At 45.3% G+C, this 25,262-nt stretch overlaps 1 protein-coding gene across 3 annotated transcripts in view; it reads left to right on the top strand.

The window, feature by feature from the left end:
* The window catches only part of MDM4 (MDM4 regulator of p53), a 417,739-nt gene that overhangs the window by 165,360 nt on the left and 227,117 nt on the right, over positions 1–25,262 (top strand). The window contains exons 4-7 of one of the 3 annotated variants that reach the window (XM_086923457.1): positions 2,091–2,224; positions 2,879–2,928; positions 5,372–5,436; positions 22,467–22,548. In XM_086923457.1, coding sequence (XP_086779583.1) covers positions 2,091–2,224; positions 2,879–2,928; positions 5,372–5,436; positions 22,467–22,548 — 331 coding nt within the window. The remainder of the gene's footprint in view (positions 1–2,090; positions 2,225–2,878; positions 2,929–5,371; positions 5,437–22,466; positions 22,549–25,262) is intronic. The other 2 variants (XM_086923459.1, XM_086923458.1) reach the window with 2 other exon arrangements.

The following is a 25,262-nucleotide window of genomic DNA, read 5'->3' as shown; positions in this document are numbered from 1 at the left end:
TAGTGGTTGTAACGCACAGGGTGCAGGAAGAAATAAGGTGGTGGACCAAGGAACGGATAACAGTAGGGAAACCTCTAACACCACCGGACCCAACAGTGACCATTACCACAGATGCATCCCAGAAGGGGTGGGGCGCATATATGAACAAGCTCAGAGTGAGAGGCCTGTGGAGCCCTACAGATGCGGTCAGACACATCAATTATCTAGAGCTGAAAACAGTGTTGCTGGCACTCAAGGCCTTCCAGAGACACCTGTACAGCCAGAAGGTGCTGATACAAACAGACAACACCACAACGATGTTTTACATAAACAAACAAGGGGGAACTCCATCATTTCCCCTGTCAAACTTGGCACAGGAAATCTGGAGATGGGCAATACCACTCAAAATAGACCTGCTAGCCATACACCTGCCGGGGAAGGACAATGTAGAAGCGGACTGGCTCAGCAGGCAGACTTCAGCATCCCACGAGTGGGAACTCAATGTGCAGGAGACGGAGAAACTATTCAGGAGATGGGGCACTCCGACAATAGACCTATTTGCAACACGCCGGAATGCAAAATGCAATACTTTGCATCCAGGCAACCAGAATCACAATCACAGGGGAATGCCTTATGGATAAGCTGGGCAAAGACATTTGCCTACGCGTTTCCCCCGATACCGCTGATCCCCAGGGTTCTGAATAAATGCATGACAAGCAACATGACCCTGAGCCTGTTGGCACCACAATGGGCCAGGCAGACCTGGTACTCTCAGATAATGGAGATGGCGCAGGGGCCTCCCCACAAGTTCCCAAAAAGAAGAGACATACTGTCCATGGAAAACGGAGAAGTACTACACCCAGAGCCGGAGAGCCTCAACCTCTCAGCCTGAGGACTTAGAGTTTGCACATCTAAAACTACCAGAGATCACCCTGAGAGTGCTGCGAGAGGCAAGAAGGCCCAGCACACGCAAATGCTATGGGGCAAAATGGGAAAGATTCACTCAATGGTGTCGCAAGAAACAACTACACAGAAAAATGGTACAAACTACAAACACGGAAAAGAAAAGAGACAGAAAAAAGAATCCCAAGATGGCGCCCAAGGGTGGTAGCTTCCGCCGGAAGCATGCCGACGTCACCGAAGGTACACCAAATGGTGGGACATCGACGCCCACCTGGGCTACGAAAAAAAAAAAAAGAGAAAAAAGACTACGATTCGGACCCAACCACCAGATTGCGAAATATGCACAGCATAGTGAATCCAGAAAGATCTTCAAGCTGCAAAACTACACCGACAGGTAAGAAACTATTTGTTATTCAGGTTCTCCAGTGCGCGCCTCTTGTCTACATGGTGTGTGCGTTTTATGTATTCATTTAGTTGCTTTATTTTGTGTATAGTAGAAATGTAATTATCTTCTGTTTGCACTTCCTTTATTAATCGTTGTCAAAACATGGTGATTCCATGGTGAGGATCATTGATCAAGTCCATCTTGTGCATCTTTTGTTTTTGAAGTTTCCTTGGTGCCCTGGTGTATCCTCCCCCTTCCAGGGTGAAGGGTAACGTTGTGGGCATTAGATACGAGCAGGGATGGCGTATTGAGCATTAGAAAAGGTGGTTGTAGCATGTGGGCGTTACACCAGTCCGACTCCTCTGCCCACCTCTTGAGAATGTGTATGGTGTGGAGGGGACAGATCTTTTAGTGCACATATGGTCCAGCATACTCACTTCAATTCTGGGTCTACTTCTAAAGCGTTTGAAAGCGAACCCATGCTTTTATTGTTTGATCTACATCTGCCTTTGGTGCTTTCACATCATCCCACCTGACTGAAGTCCTCCCACAATTCCTGCTTGAAGGGAGGTTTGGCGGGGGTGTACTATGCCTTTAAGGTGCTGGTAAGCACGCACCTAGACTGTTTGTGGTTTCTATTTTCCTCTTTCAAGTTATTCATACTTTGTGAGCTTATGCATTTCGATCCTTTGAGCGCGCACATCTGCCTCTTGTTTCCCACAACGCTCTTCTTCCTTTTCCATTTTTCTCGAAGTCTTGCAGACCTTGTGAGCCTGTGCATTGTTTGTTCGGGGTCTCACTCCTGCTTCACTTCCTCTCACAGGTCATGCATTACCTGGGACAGTATATCATGATCAAGCAGTTGTACGACAAGGAGCAGCAGCACATTGTGCGCTGCGGGGAGGATGAGTTGGGCGCCTTACTCGGAATTTGCAGCTTCTCCGTCAAAGACCCGAGGTAAGAAGCAGTTGTCTCCTCAGGATGTGAAATTTCCAGGAATACACTGGTCATGTGAGCCCATTGAAAAGACTGCAAGAAATTGTGTTTTGGGGGAGACCGTTGTGACAAATGTGGTATTCCTGCTTACTGTAGCAGCGCGAACACTGGCCTCTGCACAGATACAGGGATCTCAACAGCAACTCATTGGAATGCTTGTTGCTAGGACACCAGAGTTTGGATATTGGAGGGCTGAAAAATAGGGAGTGTTGGCTGATATTTGGTGCGGTCTGTTTGTCAGTTTGCAAGATTTAGTGATCCATTCCAGGATGGAAACTCTTCACTCTTGGCCTGTTGATAAGACCTAAATACTCGCCCCATAGGACTTGTTGCTTGAAGGAAATATCTACACAACCATCCAGCAGAGTAATCGGCCTTGCAAAGAAGACGCCTCATACAGTGATCCTCCTTAAACCATAGCCTTCGAGTCTGAAAAGCAAAGAGGGATGAGCCTTGGCGGAAGCAAAGACCGCTTGATTCGCTTTCACCTGATGTACCTCTGACCTGAATGTGCGAGAACGCTTGTGTGCCTGTCTGCTGTACAGTTGGGGAAAGTTTACCTGTGAAAATTGAGTCGAAAGGAACTTGAGCTCACAACCCACCTTTCTCCCACAGCCCTCTCTATGATATGTTGAAAAGGAACCTTTTACCAGCCTCTGTCCCAGGTAAGATATGCACTGTGTCTCTGTGGCAAGTACCGTCATGCACATGTTGCAGGGGAAGAATGTTGTGCACCTCATCATGAACGTGTTGTGGGTTTTGTTTCACATTTGGCCCCTTGGATTTTTTTGGGTTGTTTTTTTAGGATTCCTGCTTTTCTACGTTCTTGCTTCGGCCTGCTGACTGCTCGAAGAGCATGTAAAAGCTGGTGCATCTGTCTATGTACCCCCAGTGCGAAAGTGGGCAGTTCCGTAGAGCTTGACCCCTTTAGAACTTTTAAATTTTCTTTTCATATTCTTTTATTGTTGCATTAATGTTTGTAAGTTAAGGGTGTTTTGTCCACTTGCCGGGATTTTATTACCCCATTTACTATTGTTTGGAGCTCGCAACAAAGTTACTCCCAGCTTCTTCCCTTCTAAATGCACTGTTAGTAGTAATGTTAAACAGGCATGTATGTCACTGTCTGGTTATGCTTGGAGGGGCACACGTGGGAATTTTTGAAATGTGATGTGTTTTATTTGCCACAGCACCAGCTCTAAGGGGGATCGCTCTGAAATGGAATATACTAAGGGGGCTTGAGAATGATGCCTGCAGTTGGAAAGGCCATTGTTTGCTTTGGATACCCATGGAAGTTGGGAGGGTGTTTGCCTAAGCCAGCATTTCTGTTTAGTTGTTGCTGGAGGAATTCCAGCCCTGCATTTGGGAGGCTAACCGGTTCTGCAGTGGAAAGGTGATCGGAATAAATGGGCTGGGGTCTGAGGCCCGTGAAGCATCTCGTGTCCCGACTCGGAGAAGCAAATGTTTTTACCATAGACTGTCCTTGTGAGTCTACTATGGCTTCCTTAATGTAGGAAGGAACCTAGAACCAGTGCAGTGACCTTTCGCTGGGATGCTAAGTCTTTTGTCAAATTTGAGGATAGGAAAATAATCAGTAGGTTGATAAGTTGTATATGGTCTATGATTCAAGCCTGTTGGATCCGCCAGGTAGCATGAGTTGAGGCACTTTTTTGGATAAATCTTTATTTAGTTGGAAGTGGTGGGACAGGCATTTTTTTCACTATAAAAAAATGTAAATGCATACATGCGCAATTTCTTTCTCATTTTCTCAATCCAGATTCAGTGAGTCCGTTTACCTCTTCCTTCCCCTGCATGACTGATTCTTTTAACTTTGGTATTAGTTTTAAGAGATGCTCGTGCTTTTTTTTCATTTTGTGGCTTCTTTTCAATATACTCAGTTACATTTGTTTAATATTATGAGTTGAAAGGTCTTCTGCGTAGTCTCATTCGAATAGAGTCCCTTGTTCGACTAGTGATTCAGCACGTCATTGGGCCAGGAGTTATTCAACTTTTTTAGTTTTCTGGTTAGCAGGACTTTAGAATGTCTTCACCGTGGGATTTTGTATAACCGAAAACGGATAATTTTGGGCAACCTACTAAGTGTTGTAGGAGTACATTACCAGGCTAACCTTCAAAAAAGCAGATTCTAGATGGTAGCGTTTTGAACAGAATCTTTGAGTGGCTAGTCTCCTGGTAATTTTAGTTGCTCGTGCATCAATTTATGTTCTTTGCATTCTGCCCTTTGTGGCTAGAGTCTTAAACAAACATTTTCTTGAGCTAAACCTCACGCATTAGCGACTGAGCTAAACAAAAACAAAAAACGGGGTTAGGGCTACAGATGTTAGGAGGCTGCTCATCATCTGTTACACTTTTCAAATAACTTTCTTCTAGCCAATTAAGCAATATTTGGGATTATTGCGCTGTTATGATTTGGTACAATTTGTTTACATTGCTTGGAGTAAATCTATCGCTTTTAAACTCCTTATTTAGCCTCTTTGTGTGAAGGGGAAGAGTCGCGCTTTGTGGGAGTTTGTACGTATGTCAGTGTATGTGTAATTTTTATAAGCTTAAGTCTTCTTCACAAGTGTATTTTTTGACAGTTTGAGGTTCCGGGTGTGAAATATTTACCTTACAGCATATGAGCAAACACAAATGTGCAGCCAGTGAACGGTGCATTTGTCTCGCAGCAGAACTGTGAATAATATGAAAGTAGGAATGGTGTGGTCTGTGATCTCTTCTTTCTCCTTCCCTAGCATGGAAAGGTATCCAAGGAAGCTAGGAAGGGACCACAAACTTTGTTGCGTGCAATAGGATATTAATACTTGAAAGCATACTGTAAAGAGGTGCATTTCTCCTCGGAAGTCTTGTTGGCTAAACTTTCCATACAAACAAATATAATGGCACCTGCTCTCGGAGAAATCACTCTGTCAGACACCTGGCACCTTCTAGGTAAGAGGAAACTGGGACTATTTGGGGGCAGGGATGACTTCGTCTCGAGCTACCTGTGTATAGAGTGATGTATGTTTCCAGGCTTGTCTCACCTGTTTTCTCCTGCCTCCTTGAGAATGGATATTACTAGGGAGGGTGTCTTTTCTTTTACCTACAATACAGATGCTGCTAAGACTCTCACAGTCGCAAGGGATCAGAACACCGATATCCACCGGGACCTGCCGCAGGTAAAACCCTGTGTTTTTGTTTTGCTGTGCAGAGCGGCCCTTCTCTGTACCTGCCTGGCCTGGACTCCTAGACCACCACATTGACGTTTTAGTGTCAGCGCTTCTGAAAGGTTCTCTGGAGTCCACAGAGCAGGGACAGAGTGGCCCCTTCTCTGTTCCTTTCCTATCAGAGATCTCTTCTCTGGCCCTTTTTTCCACCTTACCCTTGGGGATGTTGCATTTCTACTCAATAGCACTGGTTTGCACAGGCTTTTTGCTTGGGTTTGGTTTTTTTCTCTCAGGTGTTGCATTACTACAACAGCAGCCTCAATAGGTAAGTTACGAAGCAGCTTAGTTGGAGCATAACTGCTCTTAGAGTCCTGTGATTTCAGTGATGTGGAGTCTTTTCCCTGTTTTTTTTCTTTACAACTCCCTGTTCTCCATCTTCCAATTTTTAACATTAATAAATATTAGACTATCTCCGCCCGTGTTCAGGATCCCGGAACAACTTAAGTAGATAAGGTTCATGTTTTGTAATGATTTTTTTAATCCCTTCCATGCTGATGACGAACCCCAGCCGTCATGCACTACGGTGCTCGTGTGCTGATGACGGCTGGGGTTCGTCACGGCCCGCCCCTGTTCGTGCTGTTTACAGCACACCAGGGGAATCGCGGCCGCATGGAAGGGGTTAAACATGCTTGTAGGAGGCAAGCCTTATATGTAGAAGCCTACTATATTTTTGGTTTGATACCACAAAATACATGTCTGAATTTTTATGCTGCTTCATTGAGTTAAGTGCACCTCTGTCCCTGAATGTGCACCATTGTCAGTGAGTCCGTGCATTTTGTCTACTCTTAGAGGGATGTATACCTGAACATGTCTAGGGGAGGTTTGGTTGATTTTTATGTGACGTGTCAGCTGGGAGTCAACATAAGTCAATAAATGACATATTAAATGGCTAAAGAATAAACTGGAAGATCACCTCAAGGTTGAGGAAGGGTTTATAAGGAAGAGAATTGAACAGTCTTCCTCTTGGGTTCAGCCTTAGCAAAATTATGAAGGCAGAGGATTCCACTACGTCTGTACTTATTGAAGCCGATTGTGACAACCTGCGAGGCCTTAAATGCTTGTCATCTGACATTGAGGGAACCTTTGGGCATCAAGGTTTTTATTATTTGAAGTCTTAATGGTTTTATGACGCCTACTCAAAGATGCAGCAGGAACACTAGAAGTTGACCGTCTACCAACAAAGGCAGAAGAAGCTAACGTTAGTTATCAATGGTAAAGGCCTCAACCACCATATTTCATCACTGCCTCCATTGTTGAAAGCCCCAGTGTGAGAAAGCATAGCCATCTATTCGCCAGCATGTGAAAATAATACAAATGACAAATAGATGCTGGATATTATGCAAAATTGCAGTACATTTGACAGTACATCCTAGCTAAGTTAGTCGAGGCTGTACTGGTCCTACTAAACCAGAGACCTGTTGAACGAGTTTCGAAAACCAGAGGAGTAATGGGAGGTGCTTCTGTTAATTTTGGGTGTAAGTTAAACCTAAAGATCCCACATAAGTCGATCATAAAAGATGGATGCCATAGACTCAAGAACCATGCTTCCATACATCAATCACAAAGTTTCTTCCCTTCAAAGTGGCATGCACGGTCAACATAGACTCCCCTCTTTTGGCATAGTAGTCTTGCATGCCTTTTCATAGCGCATAGTGGTGCTGGTGGACTTAAGGAGGCGGCAGAAGGTTTTCATCTAACCATGCATAATCCTATTGTAGAGAACAGTCTGATCCAGACACATTCTGACTAGGAGATTATGGAGGATCTAAAATAAGCTTCCTCTGTACAGCATAGTTTGAGCATTATTCGATTTTTGCATCAATAACAGGAGTACACTTTATCCAGTAATATCAAGCAGATCTGGATAAAATGATGATGAAAGTCCGTCCTAAGGAAGGAAAATGCCTTTAACCACCATAAATATATGTTCGAGGCATATGGGCTGCAGATGGTACATTATGAATAGATCGCCATCTGGTGTTGGGCTCGGATGATTGCACTTTGTTTTTCTCTTGGAGAGTCTTTTGTATCTTGGTGACTCCTCCCTTAGTTGGTAGTGCGCATGGGCATCGGCTCCATCCTTAGATTGTTTTTTTCCGCCATCGGGTTCGGATGAGGATCGAGACGCTCCAGATCAACTTCAGAAGAAAGTGATTTATCGGCGCGTATTCCCTTTCCAATTCGACGGTATTGTTATCGAACGCGTTTCATTTCCATTCCGACGCGTTGCAAATTCAAAATCGAAGAGAAAAACTTGGATCTACGTCGAAGGACAGGAGGCCTTTCTCGACGCAGTCAAGCCCGGAGTCCATGGAAAGGACTCCATTCAAAAAATGTCCAACGTGTGGTGCTAAGTTCCCACACAAGGACCTACACGAGGTGTGCAACCTCTGTCTATCGCCTGAACACGAATCCAGGGACTGCGAAGCCTGTGCAGCATTCTCCTCCAAGCTAACGATTAGAAATCGTCGAGCTCGAAGACACGAGGTTTCCAGAATGCAGGCGGAGGCGATCCCGGAGCTGTTCGGAGACGAACAAATCGAGGAAGAAGAGGACCAGTCGGGGTCGGAAGGGGACCAGTCGGAGGTTGAAGAACTCATCGAGCAACAAACCGTGAGTGACGACGTCCCCTTACCGAAAAACCGACCCCGTGCGGTAACGACCCCGCCCTCGGGCCCGGTCAAACCGCAGAAAAAAGTTTCCGACGCCCCGCCCTCGGGCCCGGCAACGAAACTGAAACTGAAACCGAAACACTCGGACCCCCACCATGTCGGATCCGAGAAAAGGGCGACATCGACTTCGGCACCGAGGCTACATACAAGGGAAAGCTCGGTATCGAAACATTCCATGTCGAAGCATAAATATGATTTATCGCCCAAGATACACTCGATACCCAGAAAGTCGGAATCGAGCAGACATTCGGTGTCGAAAACAACAAGATCTGACGATCGAAAACAAAAGCACCTCTCGGAACCATGACCTTCGGTACCGATTCAGGAGCAACAGACAGATCCCAAACAAAAGATCTTGTTTATTGATCCGCAAACTGGGAAAGTGGTCACGAAGAAGAGAAAGAGTGAACAGTCAGAAGATAAACCTCTTCCTTCAAAAAAGAGAACAATGGGTACAAATATAACTCCTCCTGCTTCTCCTCGACCTAAAGTCACACCCTCTTCTCCTATTCCTCACAATAGGACAAATATTCCTACACCTTCCACACCAAGACCAGCTACACCTCAGTCAGATGTAGACAGTGATCTAGGGGAGGGAGAACCTCAAGGGGATGACGAAACTATCCCAGATGAGGAGGACCCATGGGAAAACTATGATGTAGGGTCAGAGGAGGACAACGACCCAGAGCTATATCCCTCAAAGCCTTCACCACCTGATGATAACACAGGTTTTGTGCAGCTCATTAATAGGGCAGCAAAATATCACAAACTAGATATGCATACAGAACCTCAAATAGAGGATTTCTTGTTAGAGACTCTACCTAATGCACAGAGAACATCAGGTACTCTTCCTATGTTGAAGGGTCTTCTTAGTCACACAGAGGAGATATTCGAAAACCCAGTGAGAGCCAGGGTGTTAAACCCAAGAATTGATAAAAAATATAAGGCGGCTCCAAAGGACCCAATATTTATTAAAGGCCATGTACCCCTAGACTCGCTGGTGGTCTCAAACGCTCGTAAAAGAGCAAACTCATTATCTACAGGAGAGGCTCCTCCACCAGATAAAGAGTCAAAGTTAATAGATGCATCAGGCAAAAGAGTAGCATCACAGGCAGCTAATAGCTGGCGTATAGCCAATACACAAGCACTACTCGCACGTTATGACAGGGCACATTACGATGAGTTAGAGAAACTTATCACACATCTCCCCAAAGAACATCAGAAAAAGGCAGATCAATTAATACAGGAAGGTAAAATAATAACTAATACCTCCATTAAATGCGCACTAGACGCAGCAGACACTGCAGCAAGATCTATTAACACCAGTGTCATGCTAAGAAGACATGCATGGCTTAGAATCTCAGGATTCAAACAAGAAGTACAAACGGCCCTACTGAACAAACCATTTGATCAAAAGACACTGTTTGGTTCAAGCACAGACGAGACCTTAGAAAAAATGAAGAAAGATACAGAAACGGCTAAGTCAATGGGAGCATTGCAACAGCCAACACACAGAGGTTCCTTTCGTAGATTCACCTATAGAGGGGGCTCAAAGAATACAGGAACAAATCAGCAATCCACCTCTTTCACACCAACATCACCCAGAGGTAATTCAAGAGGTAGTTACAGAGGTAACAACAACAAGGGTAGAGGCCGCGGAAATAATAACAACCGCAACGCCTCAACACCAAAACAGTGACTTCATAGAACTCCCCCCAGACCACATAACACCGGTCGGGGGACGTCTATCACAGTTCCTACCTGTCTGGGAAGACATCACATCAGACAAGTGGGTGAGACAAATTATCCAACATGGTTATTGCCTAGAACTCACAGCTACCCCACCAAACATCCCCCCCCAAACAGCATCCAATGAGTCAAGATCATCTGACATTGTTAAGAGAAGAAGTTCTAGCACTTCTACAAAAGCATGCAATAGAGAAGGTCCCAAAAGATCAACAAGGAACAGGAGTATACTCTCTATACTTCCTGATCCCCAAAAAGGACGGGTCCCTAAGACCAATATTAGACCTTAGACCTCTCAATGCTTACATAAATTCGGAGCATTTCCACATGGTCACGCTCCAACAAGTACTCCCTTTACTGAAGAAAGGGGACTTTCTTTCTACACTGGATCTAAAAGACGCTTACTTTCATATCCCAATTCACAAAGCCCACAGAAAATACCTAAGATTTGTGTTAGAAGGACAACACTATCAGTTCAAAGTCCTTCCGTTCGGTGTCACAACAGCACCAAGAGTTTTCACAAAATGTCTAGCTGTGGTGGCAGCACACCTAAGAAGACAACAAATACATGTCTTCCCATACTTGGACGATTGGCTAATAAAGGCCAAGTCAAAAGAAGAATGTCTTCACAACACACAGAAGACAATTCAATTGCTGCACCACCTAGGGTTCACGGTGAACTACAAAAAATCGCACCTGCAACCAAACCAGATTCAGCAATATCTGGGGGCTACAGTAGACACAGAAAAGGCAATAGCATACCCCAACCCAGTCAGGATACAAACAATGGTCGGGTTAATACAAAGATTTCAACCACAACACTCACTACCAGCACGAGTGTTTATGCAACTATTAGGCATGATGTCCTCATGCATACTGCTAATACCACATGCCAGACTTCAAATGCGTCCACTACAGGAGTGTCTAGCGACACAGTGGAATCAGGCTCAAGGTCAGATTACAGATCTGGTGTTGGTAAACGACCGGACGTACCGCTCTCTGAAGTGGTGGAACACAGAAAACATTTCCAAGGGACGGTCATTCCTAGAGCCAATTCCACAAGTAATAATAACAGCGGACGCATCGCTCTCAGGATGGGGAGCGCATATGGACAAATACACAGTGCAGGGGAAGTGGAGTGTGCAGCAAAAGAAACTGCACATCAACTACCTGGAACTATTAGCAGTGTTTCTAGCACTAAAAGCTTTCCAAATGCAAATAACAGGCAAGGCAGTCCTGATCAGAACAGACAACATGACTGCAATGTATTATATTCAAAAACAGGGGGGGACACACTCTCTCCAACTATCCAAACTAGCACAGGACATTTGGAGATGGGCCATTCCTCAAAAGATCTATCTGTTAGCAGAACACCTACCAGGAGTTCAAAATCAGATAGCAGACATCCTAAGCAGACAGTCAGAGCAAGTACACGAATGGGAGCTGCACGACCAAATACTGCAGCCATTCTTCCAAAAATGGGGGCAACCAGAGATAGATCTGTTTGCCAATCATCAGAACGCAAAATGCAAAAACTTCGCATCCAGGTACCCACACAAACGGTCCCAGGGCAACGCACTATGGATAAATTGGTCCAACAAATTTGCTTACGCGTTCCCTCCTCTACCACTAATTCCGTTACTGGTTCGGAAGCTGCAGCAACACTCAATGACAATGATACTAGTGGCAACCACGTGGGCAAGACAGCCGTGGTTCACCACACTGCTACAACTCTCACAAGTACCACATCAAAAGCTAAGATTACTACCCATGCATCTTACACAGAACCATGGAGAAATAATGCACCCAGATCCCAAACAACTGAACCTAGCGATCTGGCTCCTGAGGTCATAGAGTTTGGATATTTAGATCTACCACCAGAATGTATAGAAATCATTAAACAAGCAAGACGTCCTACCACCAGAGCATGCTACGCAGCAAAATGGAAAAGGTTTGCTATACACTGTAACAGTAAGCAAATCAACCCTCTGGACGCATCCACTAAACAAATCATTTGCTATTTACTACACTTACAGCGATGTAACTTAGCATATACCTCTATAAGAGTTCATCTCGCAGCTATAGCATCGTACCTACAAAACAGGCAACGTCTTTCCCTGTTTAAAGTACCAGCAATTAAAGCTTTCATGGAAGGACTCAAAAGAGTCATTCCACCAAGAAGACCACCTTCCCCAGTCTGGAATCTCAACATAGTACTTACCAGACTAATGGGGCCACCCTTTGAACCTATGCATAGGTGTGAAATACAATTCCTCACATGGAAGGTGGCCTTCCTCATAGCTATCACGTCACTTAGAAGAGTAAGTGAACTGCAGGCTTTTACAATTCAAGAACCATTTATGCAGTTACACCAAAATAAGGTGGTTCTTAGAACAAACCCAAAATTCTTACCAAAAGTAATTTCAGCATTCCACATCAATCAGTCAGTGGAATTACCGGTTTTCTTTCCAAAACCACAAACAGTAGCAGAAAGAGCCCTACATACATTAGATGTTAGAAGGGCCATATTGTACTATATAGAAAGAACACAAACTTTCAGAAAGACAAAACAGCTATTTGTTGCGTTTTCTCCAACACACAAAGGCAATCCCATCTCTAAGGCGGGCATTGCCAGATGGATTGTAAAATGCATTCAAATATGCTACTTAAAAGCAAAGAGAACATTAACTGTTCCTCCTAGAGCTCACTCTACACGTAAACTAGGAGCATCTATGGCATTTTTGGGAAACATCCCACTAGATGACATATGCAAAGCAGCTACCTGGGTTACACCACACACCTTCACAAAACACTATTGTGTAGATGTGCACACAACACAACAAGCTAGAGTGGGACAAGCAGTATTAAAAACTTTATTTCAGACAGTTGCAACAGACACTGGCGACCACCGCTAGGGAGAGAACTGCTATATAGTCTATTCATAATGTACCATCTGCAGCCCATATGCCTCGAACGGAATATGCTACTTACCAGTATGCATCTGTTCTTGGCATAGAGGGCTGCAGAGTGGTTACATGCCCTCCCAGCCTCCCCGGAAACCTGTGTCTGTTCCAACATTATTCTTATTTAGATACACTTACATGGGCATTCTTATCTGTATTCTACTACACTACTCCATCTAACCCTACTATGGCAAAACAATCTAAGGATGGAGCCGATGCCCATGCGCACTACCAACTAAGGGAGGAGTCACCAAGATACAAAAGACTCTCCAAGAGAAAAACAAAGTGCAATCATCCGAGCCCAACACCAGATGGCGATCTATTCATAATGTACCACTCTGCAGCCCTCTATGCCAAGAACAGATGCATACTGGTAAGTAGCATATTCCTTAGCAAATACTTCACTCAAGCAGCAAATGCATTTTCTGTGTTCAATTCTATTGTGTGAATAGTCCCAACTTCACCTTTAGGTTCCTGAACCCCACTCGAAGGGTGATGTTGGTTTTATAGAGTTGTCTGGAACATTTCTGTATGCTTTTGTACCAGTTCCCCTCCTCCAAAGATGTGTGCAAAGTTGGAGCAACACAGAAAGAAGGTAATCTACAATCTCCTGACGGACCACAGAATTGATAAGGCAGTGCTAGGCTCGATAAAAGATTTATTCCTTTGCTAAGCTACACTGCTTGTCTGATACAAGGGGGATCTTACTCTGATATCTGTAACTCCGCTGTAATCAAAGTTTGATTAGGTTGATCTAGCTGTTTGGGTTGGCAGAGACTGGCATTTCTCCCAATGGAAGAAGCACTGATCTCCGATACGGCTGCTTGGTATATGACTGTACTAGAACTCTCTCCTCCCCCACCCCCGCTAGAACTTCCAAACCAGTCTTAAGCTTCACTGCCTATCTGCTGAATACCTCCAATAGAGGTGCTTAAATCTGCATTCTGAGTGCATGAAGGCAACAAGGTGGCCTTCCACAAGAACAACATACACCTTTTTGTAGAACATGTTCTGCATTTGGTGTTTGAGAAAGCAGGTCATTTAATGTATTTGACCTCCTTTTTTTAACCTATGCATAAGCCTTACCAGCATCATATGTTATCAAAGTTTGCAGCGTGAATCTTTCTGGATTCACTATGCTGTGCATTATTCCGCAGTCTAGTGGTTGTGTCCGGAATCGTAGTCTTTTCTTTGTGGGGGTTTTTTTTTTACGTAGCCCAAGTGGGCGTCTATGTCCCACCTTTTGGTGTCCATCCTGTGATGTCGGCACGCTTCCTGCGGAAGCTCCCACCCTTGGGTGCCATCTTCAGATTCTTTTTTCCGCGGTTGGGTCTGGATCGTTCCCGAGAGGGCTCCAGACATTTTTGGAGAAAGAAGACAACAAAAGCCTTTTTGGACAAAAAAAGATTGGAAAAGACGACTAGAGACTACACCATCGAAGGGGACGACGAAGGAACAGGAGAACTTTCAGAACTTCGACGTCCATCGGAGAATGCGCCCTCAGTGGGCCCCCTGAACGCATGAGATGGATAACACACCATTCAAATTCTGCCGTAACGGCCCCCACAAGTACGCGCAAACGGACCAGCGCCCGGTTTGCAACCTCTGCCTACCGGTTGACCAAGAGAGCAAGGACTGCAACGCCTGCTCCTCCTTCACGCGGAAGACTCTCCGAGTAAGAGCAGGGTAGAGGGTGGCCAAAGCCAGCATGCAGGGCAAGGGCCAGCCACCATCCCTTCGAGACCTGGGACTCTCAACAGACAGAGAGGAAAACGTCGCCGGAGAAGACAACGACTACACGGTCGTAGAGACAGATAAGAAGATTCCTAAAAAGGTGGGAGACTCGACGGCCCCCAAAGCCCCGAAGGACACTCGACAGTCTGACCCAGACTATAGAAAAAACGGGGGCAAGTCCTCGAAAGCGCCGACGCCGAAAGCTTCAGCTTCCGCGGCTACATACAGGCCGAGCGGATCCTCAGAGAGGGACTCCCAGGCGCCGAAAGTTGGAGAACAGCAAAAGTTGTCGAAAAACGTTCCCGAAAAGGAACGTTCGACGCCGAAAGAAAAGGACCCGTAAGCCAGCTCTGCGCCGAAGCCCGGCTCTGCGCCGAAAGTCGCCTCGACACCGACCAATCCGCCGAAGAGAGCGGGTGATCCATTCGACGCCGAACGCACCGCCGAAATGAAAAAGAAAAAGACGGCTCGAGGCCGAAATGGAGAACATCCTGCAGTGCAAAAAAAAATTTGATGCCAGGATGAAAGACAGGTTGTCGAGATAACCGAGGAAGAGGACTACGACGTCGAAGGAGAGTCAGGAAGCCCGGAGGGGCTGGAAGATCCAGAAGAAGAAGCCTCCTACTACGAGGAGGAGGGGGATGCCGACCAGAGGACAATCCTGGGCTCGGCATCCTCGGAGACACAAGACCTAGTGGCAAGACCTCGACACAGAGAGTCCGGAGGATAACGTGGACAAGTCTCCTTCGAGACCCTCGCCGCCTGATGACATTGGGGTTTACAACACAATCATCAGAAACGCAGCAACAGCCTTCGGGGTAAATCTCGACGAGGTAAAGCAGAAGGCAGATTTCCTCCTAGAAACACTGCTCCCAACACAATCTAGGAGCCAGTACCTGCTGATGCTCGACAGCGTCAAGGCACAGGGGAGAGAGGCTTTCAAGGAGCCTGCAACTTGCAAAGCCTTCACACCCAGGACTGAGAAGAAGTTCAAACATTCCTCCAAGGACCCGCCCTACATTCAGGGATCAGTCACGGCGGACTCCATCATTACAACTACGGCAAGGAAGAGGGCTAACGTGCCCACAACTTCAGGGCCACCCTCAGACAAGGAAAGCAGAAGGATGGACCTGACGGGGAGAAAGATCGAACGGAATGCCGCAATGCACTGGCGCATGGCAAATTCCAACGCTCTGCTCAACAGGCACCAGTACCAGATCTTAGATGAACTGGGCCAGTTACTGAAACACCTCCCTGAAGAACACCAGCAAAGAGCTGCGCATCTTGTGGAAGAAGGGAAGAATGTGGCAAATTCTTGCCTCAAAACTGCCTTGGACGGGGCTGACACGGCCAGCAGACTCATGACGATGGGCATCACGGAAAGAAGGCAAGCCTGGCTCAGGATTTCATGCTTCAAGCTGGAAGTGCAACACAGCATCCTGAACACCCCGTTCAGCAGAGAGACACTGTTCAGTGCTCCAGTGGATGAGAAGCTCACCCAACTGAAGAAAGATAACGAGACTGCAAGATCCATGGGGGCCTTGCAATTCAGAGGAACAAAGAGGGGCACCCCGTCACTAAGACCTAACTGAAGGGGAGGAAACCAGCCAGGAACATCGCACCAGGCGTTCCAGCAGTCCCACCAGTCCGACACCCAGACACAGCAGGGGCAACAAAAACAACCCTGGCAGTACCAACAAAGGGGCCAGTCCTTTCGCGGGAGAGGGAATGGACGTGGACAAAATAGGAGAGGGGGGTCAGGTACCCTCCTCTAAGTGACTTTGTCACGCGGCAGGTGCCCACCCATGCAAAAACTCCCAGGGTGAAGCACGGATACAACAAGGGGGTACACGAGCTAAACATCTGCCACCATGTAACACCGGTGGGAGGAAGAATAAATCTTTTCTTCCAGGAGTGGAAGAAAATCACCACAGACAAGTGGGTACTCAACATCATACAGTTCCGGTACTGCATAGAATTGGAAAGGAGACCACCAAACAAAAAAACGAAAAGAAGGGCGCTAGCAAGGAAATAGCTAGAACTACTTCAAGGGGAAGCAAAAGAACTGCAAAAAAAGGCCATCGAACCAGTACCTTACAAAGAAAGGAACAGGGGAGTGTACTCAACCTACATCCTGGTACCAAAGGTAGATGAGACCCATCCTAGACCTGACGTTCTTAAACAAGTACATAAGAACGCAAAGATTCAAGATGACGCCCCTACTTGGGTACTTCCTCAATTACAAGGCGGAGACTTCATGGTCATCATAGACCTCAAGGATCCCTACCTGCACATCCCAATGAACAGGGGGCACAAGCATCTACTCAGATTTATCATCAACAAAGACCACTACCAGTTCACAGCCCTGGCGTTCGGACTAAAATCTGCGCCAAGGGTCTTCACAAAGTGCCTCGCAGCAGTCGCAGCACACCTAAGAAGGGAGGGGACACACGTATACCCTTACCTAGACGACTGGCTAGTAAAAGCAAGTTCATGCAAAACGTGCAAGCTGCACGCACAAAGAGTGACAGACACACTGATGGGCCTGGGATTCTCCATCCACTGGGGGAAATCCTCAATGAAACCGGAGCATGTAAAAATCTTCCTGGGAGCACGAGAAGAGAACGCTAGCGCTGCTGAAGGAGACACAACTCTATCAGAAGGGGCGAGCTCTGACAGTGAGGACGGCGAGCACAGTCATGGGCATGATGGCGTCATGCATACATCTAGTGCCAAATGTACGGCTGCACATGAGACCTTTCCAAGAATGGCTACAGGAGCAATGGTCACAAGTTACAGTTCGTTGGGAAGATTAGTGGTTGTAACGCACTCAGTGCAAAAAGAGATAGCTTGGTTGAACATGGGGAACATGAGAAGAGGGAAGCCTCTGACACCACCAACGCCAACGGTGACCATCACCACAGACTCATCCCAGAGGGATGGGGCGCTCACATGGGAAAACTCAGAGTGAGGGATCTGTGGACACCAGCAGATGCGGTAAAACACATCAACTACCTAGAATTAAAGACAATCTTCCTCGCAATAAAGGCTTTCCAGATGAAGTTGTACAACCAGAAAGTGTTAATCCTGACAGACAACACAACAGCGATGTTCTACATAAACAAGCAGGGAGGGATACATAAACAAGCAGGGAGGGACACAATCTGCCCCGCTTTCAAAATTAGCGCAAGAAATGTGGAGATGGGCTATCCCACTCAAGATAGACCTGCTAGCCATACATTTACCATGGAAGGACAATGTAGAAGCAGACTGGCTCAGCAGACAGACATTGGCATTCCACGAGTGGGAGCTCAATGCACAGGAAACAGAGGCTGTTCGGCAAGTGGGGAACACCGTCAATAGACCTGTTTGCAACACGCCAGAATGCAAAATGCCAAAACTTCATATTCAGGCACCCAGGGGAAGGGTCCCTGGGGAATGCCCTATGAATAAGCTGGTCAAAGACATTTGCTTACGCTTTTCCGCCGATCCCTCTGATACAGAAAGTACTCAACAAGTGCAGAACCAGCAACATGACTCTGATACTGGTCGCACCGCAGTGGGCCAGGCAGACCTGGTACTCACAGCTAATGGAGATGACCGAGTGCACCCCACAGATTCGGGAGACGGAAAGACCTACTCTCCATGCAAGACGGAGAGGCGCTGCACCCAGAGCCAGAGAGCCTCAGCCTAGTAGCATGGCTCCTGAGGACAGAGTTTGCTCATCTGAAATTACCAGAGAGCACCCTGAGGGTACTACGGGAAGCAAGAAGACCCAGCACACGGAAGTGCTATGTGTCAAAGTGGAAAAGGCTCACACTATGGTGCAGAAAGGAAAAGCTGCACAAGAGGATGCAGAAGGACCCAACCGTGCTTAAGTACCTCACGCACCTGCTCGAGGAAAACCTGAGCTCATCCTCACTAAGGGTACACCTGGCAGCGATAGTCGCTTACACAAGAGGAGAAACAGGCAAGAGCTTCTTCACATCACAGATAGTAAAGAGATTTCTGGAAGGAGCGAAAAAGATCGCACCGCCAACGAGGGTGCCACCACTGGCATGGAACCTTAATTTAGTCCTGATGGACCTCATGAAGGAGCTTTTTGAACCAATTAATAAGGCCTCTCTACAAATGCTAATGATGAAAACAGCATTCTTCGTGACAATCACCTCGCTGCGCAGGGTGAGTGAACTACAGGCGCTAACGCTGCAAGAACCCTACATCCAGATGCATAATGATAGGGTGGTGATGAGAACGGACCCACACTTTATGCCAAAGGTGGTGTCAAGGTTCCACATCAATCAGACAATACAAATACCAAGTTTCTTCCAGAAAGCAGCCACAAGCGCAGAAAGAGCACTGCACACTGTGGACGCCAGAAGGGCAGTCATGCACTACATAGAGAGAACTAAGGGACACAGGAAAACAAAAGTTTTGTGTCCTTCTCAAACAGTTTCATGGGAAAACCAGTAACTAAAGGAACCATCGCACGGTGGATCGCACAAACAATACAGTTGTGCCACAAGCAAGCAGGACAGGAACTCGCAGAGGGGACACGAGGCCACTCTACCAGGAAGAAAGGAGGTACGATAGCATTCCTGGCTAACACACCCATTGAAGACATATGCCTGGCGGTAACATGGGCTTCAGTTCACACGTTCACGAAGCACTACTGTGTGGACATACAAATGAACAAGGAAGCACAAGTGAGACAGAAAGTGCTTCAGCACATATTCAACAACCAGCCCTCACCTTCCACCCAGCCGCCACAAATATAACAAACTGCTGTAAAGTCTATGCACAGCATAATGAATCTAGAAAGATTCACGCTGCAAAACTAATAGTTTCTTGCCTGTCGGTGTAGTTTTGCAGCTTGAAGATCTTTCTGGATTCACTAGCGAACCCACCCGCCTCCGCCAGAAAGATGAGGGTGGAGAGAAAGGTGGTAAAAACAAAGACAAGACTGAAACAGACACCTTGGAGGTTAAAGCAGTGAATCACTTACTTGAACATTGCCATAGATTCGGACACAAAACGAGAAAAAAGAATCCGAAGATGGCGCCCAAGGGTCGGAGCTTCCGCATGAAGAGTGCCGACGTCACAGGAAGGACACCAAAAGGTGTGACGTCGACGCCCACTTGGGCTACGAAAAACCCCCCAAAAAGACTGATTCCGCACCCAACCACTAGACCGTGAATAATGCACAGCATAGTGAATCCAGAAAGATCTTCAAGCTGCAAAACTACACTGACTGGTAAGAAACGATTCGTTATTTTTTTCCAATAACTATGTTGGCACAATGAGTGAGTCTGGATTGATGTTTTCTTGAGGTGTACAGAGTCCTATCTGGGTTCCATATTTGCCTAATTTCAATGCCCTCCTATGTCCCAAATCTGCTCAGCGACAGAGGATCCCTAATGCCTTACAAGTCAAAAGATCTTAATAGAACTACACTTGTATATATCCCACATAAAGCTATTTATGGATAAATCCTCACAGGTTTAGCATCTTAAAATCAATTTGTAGCTAGACTAGATAGTATCTTGCACTGCTGCTGGGTTGCTGTATTTGTGCGTACTTCTCAAAAATGTCACTGCACTACCTTTCACTGCAAAACATTGGTCACTTCTGTCCTGTAGCATGATAGCTGTGCATGATTGGATCCTCAGGTGCTGCACCCTGTTGCCTCTGGGATTTCTCCTGTGGAATAGAAAGATTAGCTTGCATTTCTATTTTTATATCCAATATTGAGATTGAAATACCAATTAATGTTAGACAGCAGTTGTCTATTTCTTTTGGTTAGTTAGTGTCAACTGTGAACACTTGATGCAAACAGGCGCGTTTTCACCTATTTTAATTCAGCAAATCAGCAGATAGTTATTATTTTCATTCTAGTTGTTAAGGCACCATGTATTTTGCCTAGTGACAGATGCTCAGACATGGGCTTTCTCAAGGGTTTTTAGATTGATGGCCCCTTAGTACATGGGTGTGAAAGTCCCAATAGAAACAGAAATCATATGGGACAAGAAGTTCTGGAAATTAGATTTACATTTTTGATCACTACTCCTTCTTTCAAATCATCCATTTTAAACCACTTGTAATTACAAGTTACAGGAGTTTTAGTATATCAATTCTATGTAATCCCAGGAGTAAGAAGATCTGAAGGGGCCAGAGCTGACAGTACACGGAAGCAACCATATTGTCATGAAATATTGTGTTTGCCTTATGAACCATCTTGCCCTGAATTTCCCTAACCCCGCGAGTAAAATGATGGTGACTCTTTAGAGGGGCTGGAAGTACTATTTGTGCTGGGTCTTGTGAGGCAGTGGGTTTTTGTTTGAAAAGGCACTTCCGGTGTAGGAGATGGCCTTACGAAAAAATGGTAAGCTTATTTTAAAAGATTATGGAAACTCCTTTTTCACTAGATTTGTGGAAACTTACTTTTTTAAGCCAATTTGATTAATTTTAATTGCCCAAGGCTGCAGTCCAGATTTACCCAAATAGAATATGTGAGGACTTTTCCTAAGCCTCCTAGGCACTCATTCTTATTGGTCCCTCATAGTCAATTGGAACACTGATGTGTGTGAAAGTCGCACAGTGTGATCTTTTAACAAAGTATCTTCATTTATACAAAGGGATTGTAGTACCGGCAATTTGATGACCAAACTAAAGCGGATGTTAATAGTAAGTTCTAGTGAGGTATCATAATAAGAATATCATACTTTGGTTGTTGGGGAAAGAGGGACGCGGACACCGTTCAACTGAACCTTTTTAGGGGCTTTTTCACCCCACACTTTCACAAATGATGGGAAGAACAGAGACCGTCCTGTCAAAATATGGGTTTCAAGACAATATAGTCTTTCAGAGTGGGATCTCTGTAGTATTCAGAGTCCCCTTACTCGAGATGAAAAAGATCTTCAGTGAGCAGTGGTTGTCCACGTTCCTGTTGTCAAATTTAAGTACTTTATTTAACCACAATCGAAAGGCAGACAAGGTCATTACCTCGTTTTTGCACACTTTAAAAGAGTAGGATCTTGCCTGCCTGATCGAAAATAGGCTATTTTGCAAAAAGGACTGTTGGCTGAATGACTATTTGCAAAAAGATGGACACTTCTGTTGAAAATGGGGGGAAATTCTGCAGCAGCAACCTACTGAAAATAAGACACCAACAATCAAAAATATTTCCTTTTGAATGTCATGCTGTCAAGAAAAAATTATGAATGGGGACGTAAACTGTTTAGGAATACTACTCTACAGAGTAGAAAACAAAGTTCCCTTTACTTGTTGCTTTCCTATACAAAAGGTGAACTAGGCTGCTAAAATTGACTGTACATTTTTTTCTTGACGGAGTGTCTGATGCCTTTACACTCAGTGTTATTTATTGATCTGTCAGTCAGAAATAACTTTTAAATAGATGTTCCAAGGTCTAAGCCTTTAAAGTAATGATATGTAAGCAAACCAATTTGCTTTTTGCTCTATTTAAAACCTTTTTTTAGTGTTCAAGGATCCTGTAGATGGGAGGAGATAGTCCTTATTTAGAAGTATCAATAAAAATGCCATGATGGAGGAACATAGCTACAGGTAAGTAACTCTTTCTTCCTACCTCCTGTAGAAGAAAAAAAGGCTTGGGAGGTCTGAAGGAGAGTGGTACTCCAGAAAAAGCTGACACAAATTATCCTTTCATATCTGTACCAGCATATGCTTTATAACTTAAGCTGACACTTTGCTGCCATTACTGCAGTGAGGTAAGTACCAGTGGTTTGTTGTGGAAGTGCTGCATCCCCCACCTTTCCCTGCCGATTGTCCAGCTCTTTTATTTGTTTCGAATGCTGTGCAGATGTTATAACTTTTTTTTCTTCTTAAACAGAGCAGTGCGGGTACCGACTCCGATAACCGAGCAGAGGGTGGCGGTGATGCCTTGCAGATGAAGCGCAAAAGTCCCTATGAAGGCAAGTTCCAATGAGAAGTCTGTCTTGTTCTCAAATTACTTTTTGACCATTTTCTGCACCACCCTTAAACAGATTTGTAGGTCAGCCTTTTGAAAAGTTGCACATTTTATGCCATAGTTTTGAGTTTCTAGTGTATATACAAAGAGAACCTGCCACTGCATACCCGTTAGCCCCTCTCCCAAGCCAAACGTTGCATGTAAGGTATTGCATTACCTACTGTATTTTATATGTGTATATTTTAAGAGATTTACCAAGTGCATGCAGGTAACTCTGTTTAGTCATGTTGGTCTCCTTTCCTTCTGCTGGCATGTGTGTGTTGATGCGGTAGTGTTGAGGTGTCTTTTGAACCAATTCCTGAATTAGTTGAAGAAGGGAGAGTGGGTTCTCTCTCATGGGGCTTTGTGTCAATCCCTTTGGATGACCTATTCGGACACCAGTGGGGCACGCTTTGTTTGGGGTACGTGTAAGTGATATTGTTTAGGGATGCGAAGAGTGAGGTTTCAATGTAAATAGACCACTGTGCTTGGATTGACTTTGGGGAAGTTAAGGGGGGTAAGGGGCATTGGTTATTCCCTCCAGCTGTGTTCTGAACAGTTTTTGCGACTTGTAGACCAAGCACAGGAGGTTGATGTGTGTTTGGGATGCATCTGTGGGATGCAAATCAGTGCAGGTACCGATCTTCTGACCATCTACTTAATCTGTGCCTGCGGTGGGTGGTGCTTTGTTTAGTGTCGTCTTAGAATTTGTACTGCACAATGTTCTTACTTTATCTTGTGACAAAGTGCAGGCTTGCTGCCTTGGTTAAGGTGTGTTAGTGTGCTGTTTTTTATTATTTGGGATGCTAAGTAGATGTCCTGTTAGTAGACAGTTATTAGATCAGCATGATAAGGCAGGGAGCTTCAAAATGCACACTGACTGTGATCTGTGAGCCAGACATGGAGGATGCCACCCCCTGTCCTCCGGGACATTTGTCACCAGGACAGACAGGAAATTCGTTGTGCAAAAAGATGTGTTGCATCTCAAGACTAGTGACACCCCTAGGGTGGGCAACCTGAAGTGAACACGAAAATTAGTATTTCACCTTCTTGGTTGTGGTGTGGAGATGAATGGGGTAGTGTTTTCTCAAGGTGTTGGGGAAGCTTGAGATGCGTTGGAGACTGGGTTTTCTGCTCATTTAGGCGTTTTGAGTTGTATTCCTATGGTGGTTGTCATGTTGATTGTTCATTGTAGTTGATGTGTCTGGTCATGCCATTCTTGAATTAGAGGACTTGTTGTGGCGTTGACGCTTTACATTAAGTTGGTACTTATTTTGATCTTGAATTTCTTGTAGAGTGGATTTCACATTCAGTGCAGTATAGCATACTATCCAGAATTCACAAAGGTCCCATGATACAGTGTGTTAGGAGGTGAAGAAGAGTGAGATTCTGTGAGGGATCTGAAAGCTATAAAGGGTATCCCTGGGTGAGGTGTGAAGAGGGTGTATAAGAGGTGATGCCATAGTGAGCCTTGGGATGAGGCAAAGTGTGTATGTTGGGAAGTGGAGCATTGAGGGACGAGGAGTATGGAAGTGTTGGTGGTATGCTTGGGAGGGGAGGGGGTAAAAAGGAGGGGGAACAGAACAAGGGTTTGGAACGAGTGGTGGTTTACAGAATATGGAGAAAGCAAGAGATTGGGGAAGAAGTTAGATTAAAGGGAGTGGTGAGGAGCATGGATGTTTTAAGACCACATGGTTGAGGGTACAATAGTACACCTATGATGTGCTGCTGCGTGGTGCAGCTACACATTTTGTGTTGACTGTTGTATGGCAGGAAGTGAAAGGTGTTTGGTTGCTAGAAAGTTACGGAGATGGCTAGGTTTCAGTACATTTCATGTTGCCTGTGTATGGTTATGTGTGTTCGTGTGTGGTGCTTGTATACAGTATGAGGGTGAGTTCAGTGAAATGTAGAGTAGTGTCTTGGCGGTGAGTAGTAGATGGGTATGCCTCTGCTTTGAGGGCTGTGGCAGCACACACATATTTCCTGCTATAGCTGAATCTCCAACTTGCTTTGCCACAAGTCCCAACCGTTATACTTTCTTCCCCACACATTCTATCTTATCTAATGCATTCTGTCAAGTACTCCAGCCCCTCAAAATTAGCTTAGCTCCATTTGTAAACCTACAGCTATTCAACTCCTTGGCCAGATAACAATCTCTGCATGTTCCACTGTGCCCCACACATGCTAGACAAACTAGGAGTCTCTCCTACATGTGCAATTAATAAATCCAAGTGGCCCGAAAACACTGTTCCCTACTGGACCATTCCTTCAAAGGCCCAACTGTCCACTGGACAAACAGCACTTTATCCAAGTCTTTATGGCTTCTGTGAAGAGAATGTAAGACATTTGTTATTGGTGAAGAAATATATGCACCACTAGTATATTAGGGGTGAGGCCTGTTAAATAGTTATTTGTACTGGGCGGGTATGACAGCCTATGTGAAAAGAGTGCTACATGTTAGTTATTCCTCCTTATAGGCCTTCACTTGGAAAGAGGAAATCAAGTTCCAAATATTTGACCTCCGATTTTGTGACTGCAATGTAGCTCATTAAATTGTCATGATGTGAGAAAAGAGATCCAGCTGAAAGTTCTGAAAAGCGGTTTTCTGGGACAACAATATCAACCTCCTAAGGCAGAATTGGAGATGATTAGAATTAAACTGAAGTCCTTAACTTGGGA

This window comes from Lissotriton vulgaris, chromosome 5 (assembly GCF_964263255.1).
Source record: "Lissotriton vulgaris chromosome 5, aLisVul1.2, whole genome shotgun sequence".
NCBI lineage: Eukaryota > Metazoa > Chordata > Amphibia > Caudata > Salamandridae > Lissotriton > Lissotriton vulgaris.
This window is presented reverse-complemented; position numbering and strand designations above follow the sequence as displayed.